This window comes from Leptonychotes weddellii, chromosome 2, assembly GCF_054177405.1.
Source record: "Leptonychotes weddellii isolate Sample4059 chromosome 2, ASM5417740v2, whole genome shotgun sequence".
NCBI classification, from domain to species: Eukaryota; Metazoa; Chordata; class Mammalia; order Carnivora; family Phocidae; genus Leptonychotes; species Leptonychotes weddellii.
In genome coordinates, this window is record NC_138370.1 from 40,759,538 (window position 1) to 40,787,022 (window position 27,485).

At 47.1% G+C, this 27,485-nt stretch overlaps 1 protein-coding gene and 1 pseudogene across 4 annotated transcripts; one reads left to right on the top strand and one right to left on the bottom strand.

Annotated features, from left to right (window-relative positions):
- Positions 1-1,429: 1,429 nt before the first annotated feature.
- STMN4 (stathmin 4) lies at positions 1,430-21,309 on the bottom strand. Of its 4 annotated transcripts, XM_006740811.3 has the most exons (8): positions 21,186-21,309; positions 8,628-8,719; positions 7,429-7,524; positions 6,686-6,766; positions 6,032-6,240; positions 4,981-5,172; positions 4,242-4,295; positions 1,430-2,042 (listed from the first exon to the last, which is right to left on the bottom strand). In XM_006740811.3, the coding sequence occupies exons 2-7, from the start codon at positions 8,638-8,640 to the stop codon at positions 4,275-4,277; spliced, it is 612 nt and encodes a 203-aa protein (XP_006740874.1). In that variant the 5' UTR covers positions 8,641-8,719; positions 21,186-21,309; the 3' UTR covers positions 1,430-2,042; positions 4,242-4,274. The 4 variants fall into 4 exon arrangements, with proteins under 4 accessions (XP_006740874.1, XP_006740873.1, XP_006740876.1 ...); XM_006740810.3 differs by lacking the exon at positions 4,242-4,295 and having other exon boundaries at positions 21,186-21,306; XM_006740813.3 differs by lacking the exon at positions 6,686-6,766 and having other exon boundaries at positions 21,186-21,302.
- Positions 21,310-21,432: 123 nt separating this feature from the next.
- Positions 21,433-26,236, top strand: LOC102745791 (V-type proton ATPase subunit D pseudogene; annotated as a pseudogene).
- The last annotated feature ends 1,249 nt before the right edge of the window (positions 26,237-27,485 follow it).

Below are 27,485 nucleotides of genomic sequence, written 5' to 3' on the forward strand. Positions count from 1 at the left end.
CGTGGGAGGATGGAGATACTGGTGGGGTAGATTTGTGGGAATAGACCCTTGAAGCCATTCTTGTCTCCTTTTACTCAGAAGCAGACAGTTCTAGATGGCATGGCCCCAAGCCTCTCACTTCCTCAAGCACAGCAGCTTCTAAAGCCCCTGGGGCCCTAAGTCTGGTCTCCACATTCACTGGAGAGCAGTGACTTTCAACGAGCTTTGATTGCAACCCCCAGAAAGAAATACATACTATGCTGTGACCTAGAACACACATATGTAAATATAAAATTGAAACACAACTTCTACAAAATACTATCTCCATTGTTGCCTGTTTTGTTTCCTAGTCTATTCCATTAAAAAAAAATTAAGGTTGGGTGGCTCCCATAAGTTGATTTCACAGTCCAATGAGCCACAACTGGCACTTTGAGAAACACTATCCTGGAACTCATATTCTAGTTTAGAAGTGTTGAGAAACAGCACAGTGCAGTGGCTAAGGGCTTGGACTCTGGGAGCAAATGACCAGAATTCAAGTCTCTATTCACCTATTTATTATCTGTGTGGCCCTGAGCAAGTTACTTAACCTTTCTATACCTCAATTTCCTTGTCTGCAAAATGGGATAAGAGTACCTACTGGGTAGGGTTGTTGTGAGGATTAAGTGATAGATATAGATATAGACATAGATATATACCCAGAAAATTGCCAGACAGCTAGTAAGTGCTGCTTAAGTGTTAATTGCCATTACCTTCCTCCTCTCCTGCATATCATCATCATCAATGATGCTTCCTGTTATCCCATCCTAAAATGAAGAAGTCAAATGTGTACCATTAGTGGGTTGGGGTGGGGGCAATACCAAAAGGTTTATTTATAAAGCTGTACAAAGCTACAATGTGTGGGGCAGAGTGGGGAACCTGCAGGCTGTGGCCCTGTCTGCAGGGCAGGAGAAGAGGGAGACTCCTTTCCCAATCATGGTTTAGTGTTTTGGATAAGGTGACTGCTGGGTCTGAAAGGATCCCTCCGCTTTCTACTAACAAACATTTTATTTCCTTGCTCACTTTTGTAACCACCTAGAATACCACACTCCCAAAGTGAGGAGAACTTCCTTCTTACTATGCATGTGGGGGACCATCAGAATGTCAATCCACAGAAGGCAATACGGAATTTCTTTCCTCATTAATTCAGTGAACTCAATACAATAATGGACAACCCACAAAGGGGGTTTAAAAAAAAAGAAAAGAAAAAGAAGAAAAGCAAAAGCAAACTTTTCAATTATGCCAAAGGCTGGCATGTTTAACCCACCTCATCCAGCACCTCTCAGATGCTCTGATAGTCCAACTAAGGAACAAAAGGGGCATCTGCCACCTAATGGGTAGAAACCAAATTCAAGAATATTCTGCCCACCACTCAAAGGACAAATTCAGGAAATAAAGAACGGGAGACCTGGAGTAAATATTTCATTGGTCATGATGATCAAAAGATAATGGTTAATACACACACACTCAGACCTCATCCCACCTGTTGCAGGGCGGAAGCAATACCTCCAGGCCCCCCACCCTCTCCCTGGGCTTCTCCTGCCATGCCCTGCAGCCACTGCCTCACCCAGGACTCCACCCTTCACTTGGTAATTCTCCTGCCCGTTTGCAGCTTCCCTCAACACGGTGCCTGGACGTTCACTGTGAAGAAAAGCCAAGGACTTGACCTGAGTCTGCGGTGGGCAGGGTTGCAATGTCCATGAGTCCTTCTCTACCTCCTTTCCCAAATTCTCTCCTTCTCTCCCCTCTCCCACCCCATCATTGTTCCCCGGAAACAAATAGGATGGCTTCACTGGTCAATTCTTTACATGTACAAACACCAAAAGCAGAGGAAACACCCCTGGCCACCCCCCTCCCCCCAAACCCCAGTGCTGGGAGAGCAGCCAACGGCGGACGAGGCTGCCTCGGGAACTGCGGAGCTGCTGGAGCTGTCCGGCTGTTCTGGAAACTTCTTTGGCCTCTGGGCTTTACCTGGAGGCCTCTTCCTTCAGCTCCTTGTTTTTCCGCACCTCCTCCGCGTGCTTGTCCTGAGAAGGAAGGGAGCAAAAAGGGGAGGTCACACAGGCTTCCCCGGGGATAAAAGGGAAGCCAAGGGGCAAGAGAACCCAAAGTAAAGAATTGCTGCTGCAGGAAGTGAAGAGAAAGGTCTGCAAAGATGTCCTGAGAAGGGGCAGAAGGTGGCAGGTGAGACTGGTAGGAGGCAGGTGAGCAAGCCGACTGGTGTGGCCCCAGGGAGCTCATTGACTGGGACCAACCTCCCATGGGGGACCCACCTCACAGCGACCCCAGAGCCCGCCAGCTTCCCCCTCCTTCACCTGGCCATCCTGGGCTTGCACTGAGTGCATTGCTTGACTTAATGTAGGGAGCAGCTCAGTGTAGCTACGCCAGAGGAGCAGGTAGAACAGACAGGCCTCATTACAAATGTCCCCTGCACACACTTGCAACGTGACCACTGCTTTCATTTCTGTCCATCCCCTCAGTGCAAGTTGTTTTCTTCAGCCTCTCGGTGAAAGATGAGGGCTCTTAAGTATAAATTGACTGAAGAATTTTTGGAAATGTCACCCAACTCCAAAAAGTGGACTCACTCACAAGTGGTATATGAGAACCGTCTTCATCGGACAGTGTAATCAAGCCAAAAGATGGGATCTGACTTCAAAGACCCATCAGCTGTGTGACCTCGCTAACTGCTTCATCAATCAGGCCTCCTCAGCTCCCTGGTTTTTAGAGAGGGCCCTAAACCGAAAGCTCTTTTTACCTCTAGAATTCTGTGATTTTAGTGTTCACCTCTAGGGCACATTATGGTCTGCCTTACATCCCTGTTCATTGTGCATCTGTCTGGGTCCTCTATTGGACGGTGACTTTCTTGGAGGCAGGGAGCACATCTTTTTCTTCTTTCCCAGTTCTTCCTATGGCACTTTGCACATGGCAGGTGCTCCATAAATATTGTCTCTGCCAGACCCTGGCAATCATCCAGATAGTATCATATCCAGATATCAAAAGTCAGACTGGAGTAGGCCTACTGAGGCAGTCCAGGAGCCCAGGATATACCTTAAACTATGAATCCATCCCTGAGAAAACCCTAGAACTTTCTATGGCCCTGGGGAAAGTGTGGGTAGTGTTATATCTAGGGCAGTGGTTCTAAACCTTGCTATGTATCAGCATGACCTAGGGAATTTGTTATACTGCTGGGTCCTCAGGCACCCCATGACAGTAGATCAATAGGCTCCCAAGGATTTGTAGTTTTAAACTTTACACCAGCTGAATCTGATGCGGATGATCAGTGACCCATGCAGATACCGACACAGAAAGCATTGGCTTGGAGCAGGGCAGAAGCCACACACCTGTCTCTTATTCCATCTCCCACATTCATCAGTGGCCAAGGGTCCAAAGGAGTCAATCAATCCCAAAGGAGTGATGCCCACTCAGATTCTGACTCTGACATCTTGCTTTTTTGAGTCTTACTCCACCTCCATAGCTATTACTCCAGAGTGGGGGGCTTCTCAATCCCTTCCCCTTGGAATTGACCTCCACATGAGCTCTCTGGGCAGAACCCTAGATTTCTGGGCTCTTTTTCTTTGGTCTCCAATGGTCCCCTCTCTGGCAAAAGGCCAATAGGATGATTGTGGGCTGGTCCCCCTGAAATAGGGGTTGAAAGAGTCCCCTGGACTTACATAGCCAGAGAATTGGGTTCTGGTCCCAGCTGCACTGCTTAGTGGCTGTGTGACCCTGGCCAAGTTATTTGACCTTCTCTGACATGGTTTCCCCATCGATTAAATAGGGATAACACTGTTCTGCTTACCTCATGCATTTGTTGGGAGGATAGGAGTTGGAAGAAGTAAAAGTGTTTTTGCCATTTTAAATACCATATCGTGGCTCTAGCCCCAATTATTTCTTTTGGGTTTGGCCTGAGAGCCCATGCCCCCATTTTACGGCAATCTCAGATTTTTTTTTTTCCTGCAAGAGTTTGTTCCTAGCCATCCCTCCACAACTGGGGAAGACTGAAATGAGACCCAGATCACTTCCCTCCCATCTGATACTTGGTGGAGGTCTTACTGCCCCTAGAATGGTGGAGTGTGAGAGCGGAAGGGCTGCCACATGCTGGCTAGCTGCAGGGCCTATGCAACATTCAGATCCCCTGTAAAGAAACCAATCTTTCTAGTAGCTGTTGCCAAGGGCCTGAGACTCTAGGTGGATGGGCAGGAAGGAGTGGGGACCACGCTGCTCACCATGGGACGAGGCCACCGATCGGGTCCCGGGAGTCACCGCGCAGCAGGCGGCTCCTGGAAATAAAACACAGAGCTGGAGCTCTCCCAGGAGCTGCAGGAGAAACTGGGGCAGGCTTGAGACTCAGGAAATGAGGCCAACGTGTTCTCAGCAGAACGGGCTGTTATTCTGCTGACACGTGGGACCAATCCCAGTCTCTCACGTTTCTCTTATATAGGTGACACCATTTGGTTTATTGACAAAGGGCAGAATATTGGAAAGACCAGTGACTCACTCAGTCCATATCATAGGTTTGGAGAGAATCATGTTTCCTGCTCAATGGTCAACTCAACTTATCATGCCCTTGGCTTAGAGCCAAGGGCCCAAGTCATCACCTTTCATTAAATCGAATCGGTCCATTCAAGGATGAACCAGGAATGTACAACCGCTTGTTCATCCTTACTCTCTTGCATTAAGCAGGCTTTCTCTAGAAGATAAGAGGTCTAATCTCCCTAAGACAATGAGAAATTTCAATTGTGTAGCTGCACATAATATCCCCCAAGGAATTCTAAAGCTCAGCTCGTTTCTTGCCAATGACTTCCCAAAACATCCCTTGAAACTCTGTAAGGATCCAGCCTAACAGAAATACCCCCTTTCCTACCTGAGGCTGTTTGCTACCTGAAATAATATGTAGGTCCTTTATACTTGCCATGTAAGGAAGAGAGTGTTCCAGGAGTCTCTTCTCTCACCAAGAACACTTACCTTCTCTTGCAGCCGTTCCAACATGGCGGCAAGGTGGGCCTCCCGGTTCTCCTTATTGGATTCCATCTTCTGAGCCAGTTTTTCCTTAGCCATCTTGATGAAATTGTTGTTTTCCTCAATGGCTTTTTGGATCACCTCCCGCTCATGTTCTCGTTTCTCTGCCAGGTGCTTCAGGAGCTCAGCTTCCTGGTACTAAGGCAGCACAAAGGGAAAAAGAGGCCCTTGAAAATGAGCATGCCATGGTGTGTTTTCACCATAACTTAAGAACTCTACACCCAGAATGCAGCCTCCCTGAGCCTGGTCCCTGGCCCATTGGTAGGAAGCAAGGACACTTTCTGGATTCTCCCACAATTCCCTCAGTTCTTTTTTCTCATTGCCTTCATTCATTCCCTCCTTCCTTTATTCATTCACAAATACTAGATGACTATATACCATGTGCCAAGCACTATCCTAGCAACTTGGGAAAGAAAAAAGTCTCATAGAGGTAAGATATATATATATATATATATAACTCTAATCCAGACTAGCATGTGACATATGCCTTAAGAGGTAGAGAGGAAATGCTATAAGAATCCAAGGGAGAAGAAGATTATTTTCTGCTTCAAAGATGAAAGCTTACATAAAGATGGCACCAGATTTGGGCCATAAGAATCAATAGGAAGCACAGAGGGCACACAAAGTGTGGAAGGATACCATACCATGACCTTCGCCTTCCCCCAGTTAAGGAGGCCTTTCCTTGATTGTCTAGCCTTTCCATAAATCCTTAGTGTTTGTCAATGTCTTCCTCCTGTTAGTGTGCATACTAGGCCACCTCTTGGACATATGTAATGCAATGCCTTATCCCTCTAACCAAACTGTAAGCTCCTAGAGACCAGGGATCTTTACTTCCTTGTTTCCCTCAATGGTACCTCATTATCTGCCTTGAACATGGGAGGGGCTACCTAAATATTTGTAGGTTGGTGATGACTTGACCTCAGCTAAGAGCCACCTCTTATCTTCTCCAACTCCCTCCTGTCATGCTGAGTTGGAAGAAAGAAAGGACAGCACTTACCTTCCTTCGCTCCTCAGCTGCTTCTAGTTTCTTCTGGATCTCTTCCAGTGATGGGTCTCGCCGCCTGGGTAGGGAGGCATTGAACTCAGGAACCCCATCAAAGGAGGGTGGCTTCAGGATGACTTCAAAGGACTGGCCCGAGGTACATTTGTTCAGCTCGATGACTTCCATGTCAGAAATTACACACCAGTTCAGGTCCACTGTGTCTGCTGCAGAGAGCAGGAAACAGGCTGCTCACCCCCTGTAGACTAGATTGGCACCCCAAAAGCATGCACACATGCATACATATATGGGAAATCTGGGGTTCCCAAGGCAAATCAAAGACCAGTGTTCTGGGTTGGTCCTGAACCTGGCACCTAATAGGGTCAATGGGCTCCAGTGGGGCTGAAGGAGTTGGTAGCCACAGCAAGGGCTCAGGCTCCAAGAGTAGAGGTCCCAGGATTTGTGGTTTCTAATAATGGCTGTAACAAATGCTTTTGCTTTTGCTTTTGCTTCTGCAACAAGGCTCCTCCCATACTTGAGCTCTTGCTCAAATTGTCCTGACTGGTGGCCAACAGTGGTGCATTTGCCCACCACCCACCACCCATTCACTCCTCATCCCACTACCAATCTGGTGGCTCATCCTATTGCCACCTCTCCCCTGCTCCCTCCTACCCTGCTCTCTTCTTTCTCTCCAGTCAGCACTGTCTTTCCGCTGGCTTTGATCTTTCCTCCTACACTGTCTCCCACACCAGCCTAGACAGAAAAAACAATCTCAGGTAACCCAAGCACTCTCATCTCTCATTTCCAGAACAAAACTGTCTCTTCCTTTTAATCCCTGGGAAATTAAGAGGTGACCTGTTCCCTCCCCTCCCTGAGCAGAACGTGGTCATTCAGTGCTCCCTGCCAGTGTCCTGGGACCGTATCACAGGTCCGGTCAGCATAGCCCCCTCACTGGGTGACGGCAGGTGGAAGTCCTCTCTCTACCTCTGGACTCTCAGAGCATTCTCCACCATTCGCAGAGGAGGCCTGTCAACCGTGGAATCTAGTGATTTATACTGCATCTTGTCTTCTATTCTAGGTGCTCTCCAAGGGCAGAATCTCTGTCTGCTTCACCTCTGTATCCTCCACAGCATCCATTTGTTAAATGAATGAAGAAAAGCTAAGATCAAGATCACTCAGCAGAGGGTCTGATTCAGATTTTCAACTGCTGTCTAGTCCCCCAGCTGCAGCCCCACACCAGGCTTCACATGGTGCTTAGACCCTCAGAATAAGCTGTGGTGATTTTACTGGCTCTAGGAAAGAGAACGTGATATGGGGAAGAGAGTTTCATGAAATTGGGACAGGAGTGTGGTATTCATGGATACAAGCCCAGGAACCCTCCACAAGTTCCTCTCCCAATGGTGGCCCTCACTTACCTTCATATTTATAGGATGATTTATTCAGGGGATCGGCCAGAAAACAGGAGCAGAACAAGGACACCAGTGGAAGCTCCTTCATCTTCTCTTTGTAGGCTGCAGAAACACCAACAGGACAACATGGTGACCCCTACTAGACTCAGAAGTCAGCCTTCGTGAGAGTTTGGGTGCCTGAGCAGCGAGGAGTGACCAGGCTCCAGAGAGGCACCTAAACCACCCAGACCCACCCCTTGGCTGAGAATCCAGCCCTGTTTGCCCTGAACAGCCTGGTTTAGGATTCCTGTGTGTGATTAGATCCACTTCTGTCCATCTTATTAGAACCTGAGCCTTCCAGAGCACCCAGATGATCCCATCTTCTCCTCAGTACATTGTTTCCCTTCTTAGTACTGAATGCAAAATGCCTTCAGGTAAAGACCACAAGCACTAGTGCCTTTGCCCCAGCCTGGCACCCTAGACCTAGTTCTCTATTTCCTCATGCTTGCCAGAATATTTCATTTACTTTGCTCCAAGATGCAGGAAATCCACACTCCATTTTACTCAAAGCATTCAGCAGTGCTTCTCTGAAAGGTAAAGAAGCTCACCACCATCCCCCTAGTCTTGACCCTCACTGAGTGGCAAGGTCAGGATGTGAGTCTTCTCTGACCTTCCCAGTGCAGTGGTCAAAGCCAGAGGTGCTGGTGTCCATGAGGGCTGGAGGAGTACCCCCACCACCGTCTAGCCTCTTCGTGTCAGGGGAGGATTTGAAAACCAGGAAGTCACAGGTTAGAGCTGATACAGTGAAGTCCAGCCCACCTCTGCCCTGGCCCTGGCATGTGCTCCTGCCAGTACCCCCACCACTCTGGGGCCAATGCCCCTTGTTTTAAGCTCCACTATGTTCAAGCTCTCTCTATTCTCAGCTAAACCCAGCACAGTGCTCAGGCACTCTCCTCCTCGTTTCCTTTTACAAATTGAAAACATAATTAAGTGTAAAATAGTATATGTGCATTGTAAAAACTTTTTAAAAACACACACAGATCAGTAAAAAGGAGGAAAAGCTCAATGGTGATCCCAACCATCATCTAGAGATAACTTCTTTTAACCCTTAGGTGTACTTCCTGTCAGTCTTTTATCCTTCTCTGTGCCTATGTAAGTACATATATGTGTGCACAGAAATATCTTATGCTGTGGTGCCCCATCACATAAACAGTTTTTGTACATACCAGCGAGGGTCATGTTTTCTGGAATGTGAGGGCTGAATCCGGCTGAAAGTCACAAAGTAGGTCTGTCACCAGCTCAGGATGCTGTCACAAATCTGAGAAAGAGAATATTTTACCACTGACAGGTTATTCCCTTAAGAAAGGTCTTTATACAACTGGGGAGGGAATCCCAAGAGGCACCTGGTCTGCTCCCACCTCCAGGAACTCTACACACCCACTCTCCCTTTCCCAAACACAGACCCCCTGTTCAACATCACCACAATCAAGTTCAGTTTCCATGCACAAATGATAGTTTCATAATTAGCTTTCTAGTCTCAAGCCCCCTGAGTATCAGACATGAATTTCCCGAAACTGTATGTGTCAAGAGGTGTTCATTTGTCTCCCTGTGCAGCTTAATGGCTGGCCTAAAGCAAAGGTTAGGGTGAGAGACAAATCCTAAGTCAGAATCACTTGGGAGGTTTTCAAAAAATAACTCTGTGTCCTGAATTTCTCCCTATTTCCACCCCAGACCCCCCTGCCCAGCCCGTTCTGATATGAGATCAGAGGGAATTGGACAGAGGATGTCAAAATACTACTCCAGATGGCCCCTCACTCACTACCCACCAAGAACCTCTTGTCTTAAACACTCCTTGACCCCATTTAACATAACCCTGGACTATGAGAGAGACAAACATTATTACAGAATAATGTCATCATAATGTGGATGGTGCAGAGATGGAAATTACGCCACCAGCTTTCCTGGGTCTCCAGCTTGCAGGTGACTGATTGTGGGATTTCTCAGCCTCCATAACCACATGAGTTAATCCATCAGAATAAATCTCTTTCTTGATGCATCCTATTGGTTCTGTTTCTCTGGAGAATGCCGACTAATACAGTCACCTCAGTGGTCACTGTGCCAGCAGAGGGTGGTGTGAGCCAACAGTTTCACTGCCCGCATCTCACAAGGCAAAGGGCTCTGAGACTGATGTAGAGCCCCTTTCCTTCCTTAATGAGGTGTCTTCCCTCTGGCAACTGGGGCCTGTATTAGCTGTGAATGGGCAGGGGAGCCAATGGGAGCAGGGGGCTCAGCTTTAGGATCAGACCAATGTGGAGTCAAACTCAGACTTGATCTCACTTACTAGCTGTCACTCACATGTCCAATTTGCTTTCTCCATCTTAATTCTGCACTAAGTTGCACAAATTCAATAAGAAAAGCATATGTACAGCATCCAACAAAAAGGAGGTACTTAATAAATGTGAGTTTCTTTTCCTCTGCCTTTTCCATCAGGTAGCCACCACCCACACACCTGCTTCAGAGTCACTGCCCTGGTCCTCACCAGCTCTGCAATTAAGGACTGTAATCTCCATTTGTAGATGAGGAAACAGAGGCTCAGAGGGTTTATGTGGCTTACTCGGGGTCATGAGGTTAGAGAGTTATAAAAGCAGAGATTTAAAGCCAGGTCAACTGGCCTTAGAGTGCTCTCTTCCCTGCAGCGTCTTTGTGTTCTCTGGAGTCAGAGGCCCCTGCCATGCACCACCCTCCTCGCTGTGCAGCACAATGGGCCTCTTTCCTCAGAGTCAAGCTGATCCTGACAGTACCAGTGGGTCCCTGAACAGGGCCTGGATGTGACATCCCTGGTCACGAGGCTCCATTCCACACAATTTTGGCTTATAACCAGGCTGATTGATGAGGTGACTGGCTGGGTGAGCAAGCCCTTGCCAGGAGAGGGAGTAGCATTAGACTTAACCTAGGTAATGGATCTAAAGCAGGGGGTCCAAGTAAGTGAAGTGAGGCAGAGAAGGACACTCTGAGAAAGAAGGGGGACTGAGCTGGACTTTTTCTGTAGGGGTAGGTACCTGGAATGAAGGACTGTGCCCCTCAGCCCGAGCTGGGCATGATAATTAAGGCCTTCCACTCATGGAGCACAGATTACAACTCCTGTCCTATCCCTATTAATCTTCACATGAGGCTGGGCTGACAAGACAGGTATCATCAGCTTCACTTTCAGATAAAGAACCTGGGGCTCAGAGAAGTTAAGACTCTTAGCTAAGGTCACACAGCTACTTAGTGGTAGAGCTGGTTCTTTGATCCAGGTCTTATCACTTTTAAGTTCTTCCTTTGTGACCAAGGGAGAGACTGGATGCTAGTTCCTCCATGGTTCTGGGGACTCAGGAAATGCCAGTCTGGCCTGTAGATATGGTTTAATCAAAGACATGAATAGGTGCTTTCGATACTTCTATGGAAGATGCTGTGCTAGGAGTTGTAGGAGCATAAGGAACCAAGTAGAGAACATAGATCAGAGACGCTGAGAAGGAAGACTAGGGCATGGAACAGGAGACACTCCAGAGATGGGCAGAGGTATGCATAGCCAAGGGATTAGTAACTGAGAGCTCTCTGTTTCACAGGGCTGGAGTCTACATAATCAAAAATGTGTATTTATAGAGCATCTACTCTGTGTCAGATACTTTCATTTTCATTTTCATAATAACCTTATGATGTAAGGATTGTTGTCCCCATTTTATAGATGTGGAAATTGAGGCTCAGAGAGGGTAAGTGACATTTCCAGGACCATCCAGTGTAGTGGATTGAATGTGTCTCCCAATAAGATATGTCCTCATGCTAACTCCTATAACTTGGGGATGTGACTTTATTTGGAAAGGGTTTCTGCAGATTTAATTAACTTAAGGACCTCAGGGTCATATCATTCTGTATTATCTGGGTGGCATCAAATATAATGACAAGAGTCCTTATAAGGGACACACAGAGAGGAGACAGAGAGGAGAGGCCATCTGAAGAGGGAGGCAGAGATTGGACTGATGCAGACACAAGCCGAGGAGCACCTGGAGCCACCAGAAGCTGGAAGAGGCATGAAAGTTTCCTCCCCTAAAGTCTTTGGGAGACTGTGACCCTACTGACACCTTGATCTTCGACTTCTGGACACCAGAACTGGGAGAGAATTAATTTGTGTTGTTTTGAGCCACTAAGTGTGTGGTCATTTGTTACAGCAGCTGCAGGAAACTAATACACGCAGTAAGAGACGGAGCCAGGGTTCAAACTTGTGATTCTTCCACCTTATCTCAGCTACTAGTGCTTATACACAGTTGACTTGTTCCTTAAGGTAATCTGTATATTTGTACTTATGGGTACAATAAATCCTTATGCCATAGTCACATCATCTCTATTGCATTCAAGACCCAAAAGATGTTGCTGTCTATGGGACATTCTGAGAAAGGATAGAAGGGGGCAGGAGGTAGGGCATAGACTCTTCAAGAAGGCCAAGCAGTGAAGAGGGGTCCTAAGCCATTGGGTGGTGGCTGCCAAAGCAGGGGGCCTGACTTTGCCCCTAATTAACATGGAGCATCAGAGTTGAATGGGTCCAGTCATACCTACCTCCCTAGCACTCCCCAGCTACATGAGGACTCCAGGTTGTCTGGTGGGTTAGACCCAGATTAGATGCACACCACTTGGAAGATCTAGTTATGCTAACCCACGGCCTGGAGGCCCTTTAGAACAGCTTTGAGGCCTCTGTTCCCCCCATCTTAGAGCACCAGCAGCTCAGATCATTCTCCTGGGCATGTCCAGTCAATCCAAAGGCCCACAGACCAGCCTTAGTCTCTAGGCTTGGTCCCTACAACCTTCCCACAACACTGTCAAATCTATTAAATGACTTGGTGGCTTGGGTTAGCTTGGGTTACATTGTCAGGCCACAGCAAAATACCTGCAATGCAGTAGGGCCACCAAGCCTGTCCTGCATCTGCCGGAGAAGGGCATTAAGGGATGTTATTGCTCAAGGTCAAAGAGGACAAAATGCCAGGAATTCAGGGAGGCAAGATGAAAATTAAGAGACTATAGAGGCCAGAGTAGACATGAGCCAGGCCCACTGGGGGAAATTCTATTCAAAACGTTATATATCAGAGCATCATAAGGCAAAACTCTGTGCTGAGACAAACCTCTGGCCCTCATAGAGGCTCTTTGCATGGTTTCTGTTATGGCAGAGGCCAGTCCCAGGCCTTGGCAGCACTAGGGAAGACCAGGACAATGACTATATCCAGCCATAGCAAAGATCAAAGCGGTCCCCAACTCAAGGTAGATGAGTTACACCCACTCAGTCAATAGCCACAGAAGCAGAGCCCACAACAGTGGCTTCCTGACTCTTGCCCAGCGCTCACTCCCCAGCACATTTAATGGGTGCAGGCTGCTGGGCATCCCAGCCCCTGTGCTGGCCATTATTGATCTAGCATAGCAGGTGGTAAGAGGACTCAAGTTTCAGACAGCAAAGGTCAGAGGGTGCTGGGCTTCTGAGGCAAATCAGATTCTGCAGGTGCCTCTATCCCTGCCATGGCTTTGGAACTTGACAGTGTGTGGGCGTGCGGACTGGATTTATTGGGGAACAGAGAAGACCCACTGGGCTGCATGCAGGACTCATTGGGACCAATTGGTAGAATAGCAATAGGAAGATGAGGGACCTGCAGACTAGGGAAAACATTTGTACTTTATATTCTATTCAGTAGGAAGGCACTGACATCTTTGGACTGAGAGGGGAGAGGGGAAATGGGGATGCTGATGATAATAGCAAAAAGAATAGCTACCACATCTTGAACACCTGCTTGGTACTAGAAAATTCACAAGCATTATTTCAATTTCTTCTCTGAGGTTATTTGTGAGAGGGAACTTGAAGCTCAGCAGAGTGAGGTTAATGACACAAAAGCCTACAGGTAGTAAGAGCAGAGCTGGGATGTTCATTAGCTGCTACTCAGGCAAAAAGATTCTTCCAGCAGCATCAGCTTGGGGAAAAGAATAGGAGAGGAAGTTTGGAAGCCAGAACTAGGCACAAAGTGATGAGGACCCACCTAGAACAAGTAACAGCCTCAACTGTTTGCATCCCACCCAGTACTGTTTCCCTGTTTGCAAACCAATCTATACATTTACTCCAGCTCCAGCATCTAAGAGTATATGTATAGAAAAAGGAAGTGATCACACATTTTTGTTGATAGATTGAACCATTAACCTAATTGGTAGAAATAATTAGTTAGCAATAACCCAACCGAGAAGAGACCCAGGCCATAAAGAGACAAGACGCAGAATGAGTATGTTTTGATTGGCAGACGGGGTGGCTGAGAGAGAAGGTCTAGAAATTAAGGCTGTTGACTGAAGGGGGATCTCGTGTGGCACTGTGGGGGAAAGATGTCTAAAGTGAAGAGGTCAGAGCCCCCAGTTTTCCCCTCGAATGTCAGAATGTCAGCAATGGAGTGGAGTGATTTTCTGATCACTAGCCTGAGGGTCTCAACTAGGACAGCCTCACTCCCAGAAATATACGTGGGACTCTCTGATGGTCACTAGACTAGAGGAGCTCCACACCTTTAGTGGGCAACAGCTGGATAAACTAAACACTCTGAACTGCACATATCCATCCCACACAACCAACAACTGTCCCTTCCAGAGTGCCAATATGCTTCTCCCCGGGGATCAGAGATCTTGAGGTCACACTGGCTGAGTTGGGACCAGGGTCCAAACCTTTGAATTCCAGTGCCCTTGCCCTTCATACTGAGCCCTTCCCTCCTCCCACACACTAGGACATGAGGGGAAAACCCACGTGGGGGCCACGTGGGGGAGCAGCATGAAAAGATGGGGATTTAAAGTGACCAGAAATGGTGCCCCATGCTCCCAGGCTTTCTGTAATGCAGTCGATGACCAGGAGCCAATAGAGATGAGCACCCAGTTCTCTGATGCTGTGGCATCATGACCATTTACTAGGCGCACCCCTGATCTCCTGAGGCACCTCTGACTGCCCACACTCCCCAAGGGAGCCAGTGTTTTATTTATCACTGCAAAGAATGCCCAGATAAGGCTTTCAGGATGTGTCAAATCCTATGTGGACTATTTTTGAAGGGTAAGAAGCTAATGCACATGCAAGTGGCTTGACTAGAGTGGTCCCTGGTGAGGGTGTTCAGAGAGGATAGACTCTGGCGTGGAATCAGAGCAAGGACACGGTGATCCAGGACTTCTAATCATGGGCAGAAGAGGGAGGTGGCTCTTTAGGTCTGTGCCAATTACTAGTCCTGTTGAAGTGATGTATGTGCCTGAAATCAGCTGTACAACCTACCTAAATGTCATGGAATCCTATCTCTGCACAGTAACCCTGGTTATTTTGTGCTGATCAGAAGACTTTGACTGAAAGCTATATGTCTTATCTGGGCAAAAAAAAAAAAGGAGATAAATTATTTTTTCTTGAATGTGGTTCTTTCCACAATATTTATTGACTATATAATTCAGTGCCAAGCCCTCAGCTGGATCCTAAAATAACCGCAGGTGTTTGGGGTGATGAAAATGTGAAACAGGTCCTCAGGGTGGGAATTTGGAGCCTCTGAAAGTTTTGCAGATGCTGTGTGGGTCCACAGCAATTCTCCAGCAGTAGCATGGACCATGTTATAAAGGGAGAAGGAACAGATACTAGAGCACAGGCCAAGACCGGACCAGTGAGACCCACAGAGGGCGAGTGGGCAAAGCGCAACAGTGTGTAATCACTGCAAAGCCGGCTTTTGGGAGCTAGCGCTTGTCTAATCACCACCCCAGCCTAGGTTGCTTCTAATGGCTTCATGAAGAAGAGATGGTGAGAGCCGTGGTCAGAAGCAACTCCCAGACAGCACCTAACGGGCTTAGAAATGCCATTTTGGTTGTGTTTCTAGGAAACAAAGAGGAGCCACCTGTTGGCAAGCACAGAGTCCAAGGATCCCCTCCCCGTTTTAACAGCTACGTTGAGAGGCCAGCCAAAGAAGGAAAATTAAGTCTAGAAAAACGACAGTCCCAAATAATCTACAGTGGCGGCACTTTCTGGGCTGCTTCTGTTTTCCATTCAATACGTACAGAAGAATCAACATATTAGAAGCAAAATTCCAGGGCACGGACTTGCATTCAGGGTCGCTGGATGGAGTGCAAGGCATTGCGACCCTGGTACCGTGGGAGATCCTGGACTCAGAATACTTGGAAGCCCTACTAATCTGAGTCCTAGTCACACCAGTAGCAATATTTTGGAGGGCTTTACATTTTACCAGGCACAAATACATTTTATATGTAATGTTTTAGTTACAAACATATTAATATCCTATTTCAGAACACCTATGTGACAGAGAAAAGAAAAGAAATCCCTGTCATCTTGCTACTTTTCACTGTTGGCATTTCCTTCTAGTTTTTTTTTTCCTTCCTAATGTCCATTATTTCTAGATAGTTGTAAATTGGCATATATATTTTATCACTGCATTCTCTCCAAATCCTATAAAATAGGTTCTATTATCCCCATTCTACTGATGATCAGTTCAGGCAAGTGATTTGATTTGCCCAAAGTCATACAAGCAGAATGATAAAGATGGGATTTGAACTAACGCCTTCAAAGTTCCACGGTACTTTCTCATATCCAAGGCCAAGTGTAAATATAAGTAGGATGGATGATTGCCTAGGGCATGTGGATGAAGGGCGCACAAAGCCTTGCCTGCCCCACATCTGCCTCCCAACCATGGGCAGCCCCAGGGCTTAAAGTTCTCACCACTGAGTTCTCTCTTACAACAGGCTTTGCCTCAGAAAGTCCTGTTCAAATGCATACACATGCCCTATCAAGTGTAATAAATTAAATCACTTTCACATCAGCAGAGAACAAGCAATAGATCTGTAGGCATTTCCATGGGTCAAGCTCTCTGCCCGTAGATGGGAGGAGCCGGGGTGATCTCTGGCATCTCCATTTCCCACCCTTTTCAGATGAAGAGACAGAGGACCCAAGAGGGTCAGTGCCTCTCCCAAGATTAAGTTGGAGGAGCAGAGCCAGGTTCCCAACCCACATTTAGCTACGACCAAGGAAGATTCTCATCTTTTACAATATTATTCTTGTTTTCTTTATTCTTTCATTCTTCCCCCAGTGCTTTGCAAGTTTTACATCTTGTTTTAATCTCCAAGTTAAAAATCATTTATATCTATGTTTTATTACATTAAGAAGAAAATAGTAGCGAATGGTTTTCTTTGTGAAAGATGAGAGATTTTGCATGCTTTTATTTCCTTTCACCACAAACCTTCTGATTTTGTCACAGTGATCTGTATTTTCAGTTCTGGATTACTATTATTGATTTCTTCCTTAAATTACTCTTTCAACAAATATTTATTGAGAATCTATGCATTACGTTAGGAAGGTGCTGGGAAGTAATACAATGATGAATTTAGTAGACATATTCCTTAGCCTTAAGATATTTGACATTTGTGTTCAGCTCTATAAATATGTTGATTATAATTAGACAAAGACTCAGGGCCCCCAGGTGGCTCAATTGATTCAGCATCTGACTCTTGATTTCAGCTGAGGTTGTGATCTCAGGGTTGTGAGATCAAGACCTGCGTCAGGCTCTGTGCTGGGCGTGGAGCCTGCTGAAGATTCTTTCTCTCCCTCTCCTTCTGCTCCCCAATAAAGAAAAATAATTAGACAAACAATCTAAATTCTAGTATTTTCTTTGTCACCATTATCAATACCATATCTGCTCTGTACTTGAGTTCTTTAATTTGTTAAAAAAAACTTTCGGTTAGCTAGACAGACTACTTCCGGGGTAATATATTCCTCAAACATGGTTCATGGAATACTTACTGAGTCCTTACATATCTGTTTGGTGGCAGATGAAGAAGACAGATACACCTGTCCCAGGATCAATAGTCAGGTAAGTTGTGTTAGCACTATCAGCTAACGGAATCTATCCACCTGTTTCCTCATTCTTGGTTTCAACTTTGCTTTCTACCTGGCTTGCATTTCTGGGCACCGACCCCCAAACGATCCACTGGAACTCTGCACAGTGCCTCAGCCCCTCGCCCGCTGGGTCTCTCACCCTACAGTCTGCACTCAGCTCCCTTCTCTGGATTCACAACCCCTGGTTTGTTCTCTGCCATAAATTAGGCCAATTACCCCAGAGCCCTACCCCTTCCAATCTGTTCTGTCCTCTTGCCTCCTACCACCTACCTCGGACAGAAGGACCCTAAGGGAATGGACACACGACAAAGATCAGTTTGAATGGATAAAAAAGACCAGTGAGAGCTGGGGAGGGAAGGCAGAAGCGTAGGTGTGTGTGGGGAAGCCGGGGTAGTGGACCTCTATCTGTGTATCTTCCTGTCTTCCTAGTGGAAAGAAAAATGTAAAAACCTGCAAAATGCTTTTTAAAATATCAGAAGAGGGTTTTTTTTCTATACTCTTCCTCACAGAAAAACAGAAAAAATAATCTTTTTCCAGACTATCACATCTCTAAATATAGCAAATTCTAACTTAATAAGCAAATTAAATTTTACACAATGAGTGTTTATTAGCCAAGCCAAAAAAAGCAGGGGGGGAGGGGGAATAGAGTTTGTTTCTCTACAGGGTATTATAAAACACATTTTGAATGTTTTATAATTTTCTCCCAAATTTCTATCCTCCTCCCCAAATAAATGTCTCATTTCTATCTACCTATGATTTCAAAATCTCTGGGAATTCTGTATCTCCAAATGATAGTCTCCAGTTAAGTGAGAAATAATATAAAGATATCAAGGGGGTCTGGAGAAAGGATCTTAAGACTTTGGGAAAAATTAAGCCCTTCTGAATTATGATTTTGATTTTGAAAACATCCAATTATTTAAAATCAACAGCACAAAAGATCTGAATTTTCCCGTTCTTTCTATACTGTTGGTTTAATGCAGACACTCTGTCCTTCTCTCTTTACCTCTCTCTTACCTTCCTTCTCTGCCTTCTTTCCTGTCACACCTTACTCTCTGGATCTCAGTTTATCAATCTTTATTGCTCTACTTTTAGTCTTATCTGTCAGCACACTTATGTCCCATAGGGCAAATGTAGTTTAAATGACCTAGTCGGATGAGAGAAGGCAGCCAAACCTGCTTGGCCCTGGGATTTCTTTTATTGAGCCAAAATGAAATGTAAATATTAAGCAAAAAAAATGCAAGACACTCTCAGCACCCCACCAGCCAATAGTATGTCTGTTCAACAGTCTGCTCAGGAAGAACAGTATTAGAACAGACTTCTCAATTTCTGATAGGTCCTTTAGAACACAATATCTCCCTAAAGAGACACAGTTTTCCACTTAACACAGTACTTGGATTTTGGACACCTATATTGTACGTGGTCATTGGGACGTGTTTGAACACGACAGTTCTCCTTGCAAGAAGTTCATAGTCTATGATATGGATGAATCTTGAGGACATTATGCTAAGTGAAAGAAGCCAGTCATAAAAAGACAAAGGCTATATGATTTCACTTATATAAGGTATCTAGAGTAGTCAAATTCACAGAGACAGAAAATAGAATGGGGGTTGCCAGGGGCTGGGGGGAGAGGGAATGGAGAGTTAGTGTTCAACAGGGACAGAGTTTCAGTTTGGAGAGATGAAAAAAGTTCTGGGGATGGATGGTGGTGATGGTTGCCCAACAATGTGAATATAGTTAATACCACTGAACTGTGCACTATAAAATGGTTAAAATGGTAAATTTCATGTTATGTGTATTTTACCACAATTAAAAATTAAAAATTTTTAAAAAGAAGTTCATAGTCTAGTAAAAGTTATCCACAGGCTTACGGTCTTAGAAAAGGTCACAAGGGTCACTTAGCCAATGTTTTTTTCTTACTGGGACCGACAATAAAGAACTGCATTTTGTATCATGATCCAGTATGTACATGTCATAATACTGACATACACACATATGTATAGTCACTGATACATCTACATACATACACATAAATGTACATGTAACTGAAATATAAACATAAATGTATTGTATTTATTTATAAATATAATATTTCTATAATATGTTTATAAATATAAACATTATATTCATAAATATTTACATAATGGAAAATACATAACTAAAAAAAGGTAGAGGAAACATTTACTCCACTATATGGGATGTGTTTCGACTTTTTTTCTACTCTATTTTATCCCATTTTATTTGGAAAAAAAATACCAGTTACAATCCACTAATTGGATTTCACAATACACTATTGGATCTCAATCTGCAGTTTGAAAAACACTAACCAAGACCAGTCTCCAACACAATGCAGAAATCTCTACAGCCACCCTGCAGGTAGTCAGCCAACATCTGCTTGAATGCCCTCGGTGATGGGGAGCTCACTCCCTACAATGTTCTTGGTGGATCCATCCAGCAGTTAAGGATCCTTGTCCACTCTAAACCTGTTCCAGGAGTGGCCTGGGTGGAGCTGGGGATCCCAGAAGGGCTGGGACCTGCTGACAGGTGCTCTGGCACTGGTGATGAGTGGGTTTCAAGGAGGGTGCAAGCACAGTTCCTAGCAGCAAGGTGGAGGCTTGGGGCGAGCTGAGGAGAGGGTGCTGGCTGGCCCTAGAGGACAGGTAGGGTCTCTGGAGGCTCTAGCTTCGTTCGGTGGAGCTGCTAATCAGACCTTGCCCCTCTGCCTCCTCACCTCTCACTCCAGCACTATGATTATCTCCTCATCTGATGGATGATCTCATTCCCCCTGGCACCCTGCCTTTGGGAGAGGTTTCCTCCCCCTAGAGGGGGCCTCAGCCTCAGTAGAGAGAGATTCTCCCACATTCCCTCTCAACCTGCCACCCACCCCGCAGGACTCCAGCAGGCCACCGCTGGCCATCCCCTCCCAATGTGTTCTCTCAGTCTTGAGACACGGGGCTATCCCTGCCCAGGGGGTTCTGACCTGGGCTGCCTCAATATTTCTGACCCCCCCCAAGGGATTCAGGGGACCTGCCTTTTTTTTTTTTTTTTCAGGACAATGGGACTCCTCCACACCTGACTGTGTCTTCCTGGGAGGAATGAGACAAAGACAGCATCACCACGTGGGGACAGACCTGGCCACTGGACAAGCAAATCCCTGGTCCTGGCCCCCTGGATGAGAAGAGAGCAATCCCTAAACTCCTGGCGAGGGCAGTGGGCTGAGCGAGGAGGGGCCGGCTCGGCCACCCGCGGGGACCAGGGCGTGGCAGTTGTGGCTTCCCGCAGTTTGCAGCCTGACAGCCCCCTGGCCCTGCCCAGGTAGGAGCAGGTTGACCCCAGGGCGGGGCAGGGCGAGGAAGAGGCAGTGATCTCATTGTATCCTCAGAACCAGGAGCAAAAAGTAACCCAGTGCAGATAGAGGAGAAAGAAAAGGAGCCAAGGAAAACTGTGGTCGGGAAAGGAAATGTAAAACCCAGGGCAGATGCTAGCTTGAAACAGGTCTGGGCATTAGAGCCAGCTCAGGCAAAGCCAGACTTTGAACAAAACCGTTCTGCCTGAGCAACAGAACATTTTTATGCAGAAAAACTCACCATGAATATCCGACCTGAAAGAAACCCTGGCAATTCCCGCCTGCCTCTCTCTCTCCTGAGCTCTGGAATAGAAGGACTGACTCTATCCCCCACTCACCCCTTGGGATAGCCCCATTCTTTTCACATCACCCCGTTTCCCCCAGGATTTGACAAAGTTTAATTGATCGAGTGACACCAAAAGGAGACATGAATGGTGCCAGACCCCTCACTTATCTCTGCCACTGCTATTTTTTTTTCTCTTTTGTCTGAAAGCCTCAAAGAATTTGCATTTCATTCCTACTTACCTGCAGTCCCGTTCGAGGCGAGCTGCTCCCTTCCTCACTCCCTCAATTAGTGGTACCCTAGGCTTCTCCCCACATCAGCACCGCTGCTCGCTCTGGCCATGACATCACCTCTAAGCTCTGTGATTGGCCAGCAGTGGGTTGCTTGGCAATTGGACAGCCTCCTCTGGCGGAGCAGGGATTGCCTGAGTGAGTAACTCTTAGCAGGCCAGGGAGTGGAGGATGATGTCAGACAAATAGCCTGCTCTCCATGCCGCCTGCAGAGCTGGGGGCCAGAGGGTGAGGGTGGGGATCCAGAAAAGAAGGGGGGAGTGGTACAGGAAGGTGGGGGTGAAGGCACCGCTTGAAAGCTGAGCTGTCCAGCGAGGGAGAGCACCCGGAGAGGGGGAATGATGAATGATTTCCAGAATCTTTAGCTCTTTCAGATCTGGGGGTGGGAAAATATGGAATCTAGAGGAGAAATCAGAAAGAACAGATGAACCCCAAAAATAGCTTCCAGAGGGCTTGGTGCCTGTTTCCAGCTCCTGTCGGAAGGGCTGGTGGGTTTGAATGGTGACTCAGAAGGCAAGGAGGGACTGCAGACACCCCAGGCCTTGGAGCTCGTGAGGGCATGGCCCGTGGGTCCCAGGAGAGCAGGGCTTCCCTCTTGCCACCTGGCTGTGATGTTGGCCACGCCTCTCCTGTGGCATCTTGACTAGCGCTGGTGGGTCCTCACAGGCCACTCAACCCTCCCTGGGCTGTCCAGAGGGAAGAAGAGCATGACTGAAGCTGAGGAGCATCACTACCCTGGTGATTCCTAGAACAGATGGACCCCCGAGGGGAGGGGATGGGTCATCCATGGTGGCTTCCCTAGTTCTCTCAGGAAATGAGGGCAGGAAGCCCCTGATGTCACCCTCTCAGCCAGCCGGTCCACGGGAAGTGGCAGGGCCAGGTAGCCGGTCAAACAAGACCCCTTCTCCAGAATGCCTCTCCCATCAAAGCCTTGCTGAGTGTGTTCTCCGTCCCCGCACTCCCATGACAGTGCTCCAGCACCCCACCTCACCTCACCTCCTTTTTCCGGGGAGGGGGGTGGATATCTTTTACTGTGGTAAAATACACAAAACACCAAACTTACCACTTTACCCATTTCTCTGTATACACTTCGATGGCATTAAGCACATTCACGATTTTGTGCAGCCATCAGCACTCTCCAGAACTCTTTCTTCTTCCCAAATTGAAACCTTGTCCCTGTTAAACACTAACTCCCCCTCCCCCTCCCCCTCCCGGCTCCTGGTGACCTCTAATCTTTTTGTTCCAATGAATTTACCTCTTCTAGCAAATTCATTACCTCATGTATTACCTCATATAATTGGGATCATACAGTATTTGTCCTTTTGTTTCTGGCTTACTTCACTTCGCATCACATCCTCAAGGCTCATCCTCATTGTAGCAGGTGTCAGGGATGTTCTCCCCTCACCCTTTCTGTGGAGGGTCTGCTCTACCACCGTCAATATCGCTGACCTCCACCCTCTACCACCACGGCCCTGCTGACTGAGAACAGACAAAAGTTAACCTTTCTTCAGCCCATGCTTCTAAATCATTTTTGAATTGCAAGCACCAAAGCCTGTGCACATCACTGTTTGTGTGTGTAGACGCCATGCCGTGTATCCGCTCTGCAAGCGTCTCGGGGAGGAAGCAGGTTCTCGGGCCCTGGCACGGACCCCACGGCTGGGACCCACTGGTTGGCGGCTCCCTGCCCAGTGCCCTGTGCTGTTCTCCGGGGGCCCCACGTGGACTTATATCTCCAACTCCAACACCCCCCACACACCCGATCATCAGGAAAGGAGAGGAAAGCACCCTCTTAGTTGCCCCCGCTCTGGCCAACCACACAGGGTGGGGGTGGAGGGTGACCGGAATGATGAATGACCCCTGACAGCCTTTGGAGTTCACAAAGCTCGCTCCCACTGGTCCCGTCGTGTAACCCCCAGCAGCGTAGCAAAGGCAGTGGGTTGGAATAACATGCTATCTTCGGTTGGAATAACATGCTATCATGCATGCCACACGCCACGAACCCAGGACCCTCAGGTCCCAAGCTGGCCCAATTCAAAGGGAATCAGGAGCGCCTAGGGATATCTAAATGGTTGCCCGGATGTGCAGAGATAGTAGAGGCCAAACTGCGTGCCAGGCTGGTCTCAGGAGTCCAAGCAAAACTGAACCTTGCGGCCGCCTTTGCAGTCAAGGAAGCCTCTCTCCCCTCCCCCGTCTTCTCTTTCCTCCTCCCTCCCAGCGCTGAGAAGTCTGGAACTCCACAATCGGCTGCTCTGGAAAGGGGGGTGGGGGTGGGGAGGAGACAGTGAGTTGCCATGGTGATGGCAGCCAATGAGAGATTCTCTGCTGCTAGGGGAGGGGAGCACTCTGTCTGCATCCCTTTTACTGACTAAGAGGAGAGGGGGGCTGGGGCAGGAGGACAGGACATCACAACCTGAGAGCAGAGACCAAGGTGGGGGAAAAGGGAAATGCAGAAAGCTGCCTTATTTCTAGAGTTATTTAGCTAGTATCTGAGTACTACCCAGTGAAGGACTGTGTGTGTGTGTGTGTGTGTGTGTGTGTAATCAGTAAATCTCACTACAGCCCTGTGAGAAAGGGACTCAAGACCCCATTTATACAAGAAACAGAGCCAAATGGTCAAGGTAACTTGCACACAGCCTCCCATTAAGTGGTGAGACCTAGATTTGAATTGGTGGGGGCTAATATCGGGAAGAGGGAGAGTAGGCAAGCCACATACAGCTTTGCCCGCCCAGCCTTACCAGATGGGAGAGTCCCAGAGCTTCCCCAAGATGGCATAAGGCAGTACTGTGATGGAACAGAGAAAGAAATACAGTTATTTTAGGAAAAAGTGTCAAGCATCGAGTCCAAAGGTTAAAGAGTGAGGAGAGCAATCACCAAGGTCAAAGCCCAGAGGTTAAGAGGGGTGGGGTCGCTATCAGGGAACAGACGGAGGGGAAGGAGATGGGCCGAGTGTTCCTTGCACCTCAATGTCCTCCGCTGAGGAAGGTGGGCGAACAGAGGCCAACCCTGGGCCTGCTGCATTGGCTGTGGGAGAGCCAGATGCCTGTGATCAGTCCATCTAAATATAGCAGCTGGACATTAGTCAAAGGGACACAGGGCCCGTGAGGAGCAGATCGGTGATGTCGCTCTGCTGACTGCCACTTTCCACAGCTCAGGGTACACCGTGGCAATGGGCGCGGGAGGCCATTCCCTGAATCCATGCGTGCTGCCTGGCTACCCTGTGGGACTCCATTCATTTACCTCTTCCCAGGGTGGAAATATGACTATTATGTGGGAAAGGGGGCTCCACATCTTCCTGTTGATGTTGAAGGGTGGAAAGAAGCTGCAGCATAGAGGACTGATTTTCCAGAAGGCAGGCATGTAAGGGCAGTCCCTGTTCAATGACTTGACTCACCCATAACTCAAGCTCACAGCCCCCCGGGGCCCAGAGGACTGTGCCCAGCCCCCAGAGGGGGTCTGCCTGTCACAGATGTAGTTCTATTATAAGGCCAACAGCACAGTCACCTTGGGGACCCCCAGCAAACTTCTGGTCACTTTCCAAACTTCAGGAAATATGGTCCTTGCCTCACACAAGAATTCAGACTATCTGGTCACTGTCCGTGCAGACTGCTACCCTCATGCGAATGCAATGTTTAAAAACTGTGTGTCTTAAATGAGCTTTCATTTTCTGCCTTTATTTTAGGGGAAAACTAAAGTTTGGGAGATCTCTTCTATAGAATTTATTGAATTGAATACTGTCAGACATTTACTTAAAACAAATAAAAACGTGCATACTATGTAATTTTTAAAAATGTGAGCCATGTTATTTCACTTGAAGACTGGCTCCTGTGATTCATGCACGCTTGTGATACCAGCAGCTTCGATTTTTTCAATCAACCGAAACACAAATAAAACTTAGCCAATTCAAATCTAGGCAATGTTGGATTGCTGACCCTGTGTATTTATGCTGATAATTGGATTTGTAAACTAAATTGTAATGACGGTTAATATTTAGAACAACATACGATGTTTATAAAAACAACACATATCTAGGGGGCTACAACCTGTAAGTCACTTAGAACAGCGCCTGATGCAAAGTATGTGCTCAATAAACATCAGCTTTTATTTCTGTTGAATTCCAGAGTAGACTACCTGTGAGTTTGCAAGTAAGAGAAGCCGGTTTCAAACTTAACAAGACAGGAGCATTTATATCAAAACTGAACACGCACACACACACCCCATTAGAGAATGGGCACAACGAGCAACCTCCTCCCAGAGGAAGGCGCTGTGGCTGAGACCGTTGCAGGGGACCCGAGCCAAATAGTCACCTTCAGAATGTGGGCAAAGACCCAAGTGAGACCTCTCCCTGGCGGGTGGCACAGACCATTGCGAAGGCTCCATTAAAAGGAGCAAGACAGGTCAAAACCTCCCGAAGAAACAATGTGATGCCTTAACTCCCTGATTTCACCAGAGATCAAAATGTGATGAGAGAAGCTGCCCTTACTTGCCGAGGCCACGTTCACAGTCCGAAGGGACTTGGGCACCACAGTTATCCACAGTGTAAGTGAAGGTTAAGTGAAGTTTCCGGCGAGGATAATGCCGCAGGTGATATTTGCCAGTATTTGAACATAACCATGAAGGAACTGACAGTTACAAACTGACTGGTTTAGCCAGAGGTGGGGACGGTGCCTCTGAATTAAAGAGGAATAATGCCAAAGCAGTAGGAGTAGCTTCGCCGCAGACTCCCTTTGTTCCTTTGGATGAAGCTGTTAAGATGACCCACAGGCGTGTAAACGCCACTGAACGTGTCATCTGTCCCCGGATTGGATGCATCCTTGTTTGTACCATCATAGAGTTGGATGCGAGGGAGTGAGACTTCTACAGGTTAAAGAAAACACAGAAGAAGAAAAAGATTCTCCAGGAAAAATCTGAGCAGGACTTGGCGCAGCGGAGGGTAGCTGGAGAGACGACGGGAGCCCGCTAATCTGCTGGCTGGACAAAAGCACAGAACTCTTCTGTTCAGATAGTCTTTCCTGCTTGGCTGCATTCAGAAGCCCTCAGGCCGAGCATCTGAACTCAAGATGCGTAAGTTCGGTATGGGTAGTTCTCTATTGTTTTGGTCTAGGAATGTCGCAGGTTGTAAAATTTTCTTGGTTGTCCATTTACGGGATTTCCTTTGCAGAATCATAATCCTGCAACCATTTGTCACAGAAGAGATTGGTAGAAACTGCCCGGGAACTTGAAGAATTTATTCTGCGCAAGTATTACCCCACTGCATGTACATCTGTGTTACAAGTGACATGCTTCCCAGACACATGAGGAGATTGCCCTTGAGAAACATGAGGAGATTGCCCTGATTACAGTGGTCTTTGGGCAACACATGTGGGCCAACTACCCTGTAGCGCCCCTGCTCACTCGCGCACCCTGACACCATCCCTTGAGACTGCTGCAGCCATCCTTGTGTGACCGCGGCACTTCTCTCCGCAAGCTTTATAAAAACCTTCACTTATTTTTCCTTGCATGACAGGTCACTGCCCCGTCAGTCCTGGAAGCGGTTCTGCCAACTTAGATGTGACTGTGGTACAGACAGTAAAATGATTTGAAAATGAGTTCTTCCTGGGGCACGTGGGTGACTCAGTTAAGCGGCTGCCTTCGGCTCAGGTCAATGATCTCAGGGTCCTTCGATGGAGCCCTGAGTTGGGGCTCTGAGCTCAGGGGGCAGCCTGTTTGAGATTCTCTCCTTCCCCCTCTGCCCCTCCCTCCACATGCGCTCTCACACGCACCTGTGTGCACACGCTCTCTATCTCTCTCTCAAAATAAATAAATAAATCTTAAAAAAAAAGGTGAGTTCTTCCTTTTTTTTACTAACTTATTGCTAAGACTAACAGTCAACGTGCTTATGCTCAGATCTGCACATGGGATTGTCATCCAAAAAGAGCTGTCTCTGTAGACATGGAAGAAGGGGGTAGCCTTCGCTCCCCACCCCACTCCCCTTCATATATCAGTGTTTTACAAATAAGCTTAATGAGATGATTGTTGAAATTTGGGAGTAGTAATAAAATACACGATTGCCAAGGGAAAATAAAGAAAATGGGCAAAAGATATGAAGAGACATTTCATCAACTAGAATATACAGACAACGAATATACACATGCAAAAATGTTTAATGTTACTAGCGATAAGGGAGATGCAATTTAAGACCACAATGAGATTAGAACAAGTAAAATGACACTATCAAATGCTGGTGATGATGAAGAGAAACTGGAACTCTCATAC

Bases quoted from the DNA above. Each gene is read 5' to 3' on its own strand.
- STMN4 (XM_006740810.3), bottom strand. The intron at 5,173-6,031 runs GTAAGTGCTGTC...GTGCTGCCTTAG, and splicing joins CAGCTGAGGAGCGAAGGAAG to TACCAGGAAGCTGAGCTCCT. The intron at 2,043-4,980 runs GTAAGTGTTCTT...CTTCCTTCTCAG, and splicing joins TGGAACGGCTGCAAGAGAAG to GACAAGCACGCGGAGGAGGT.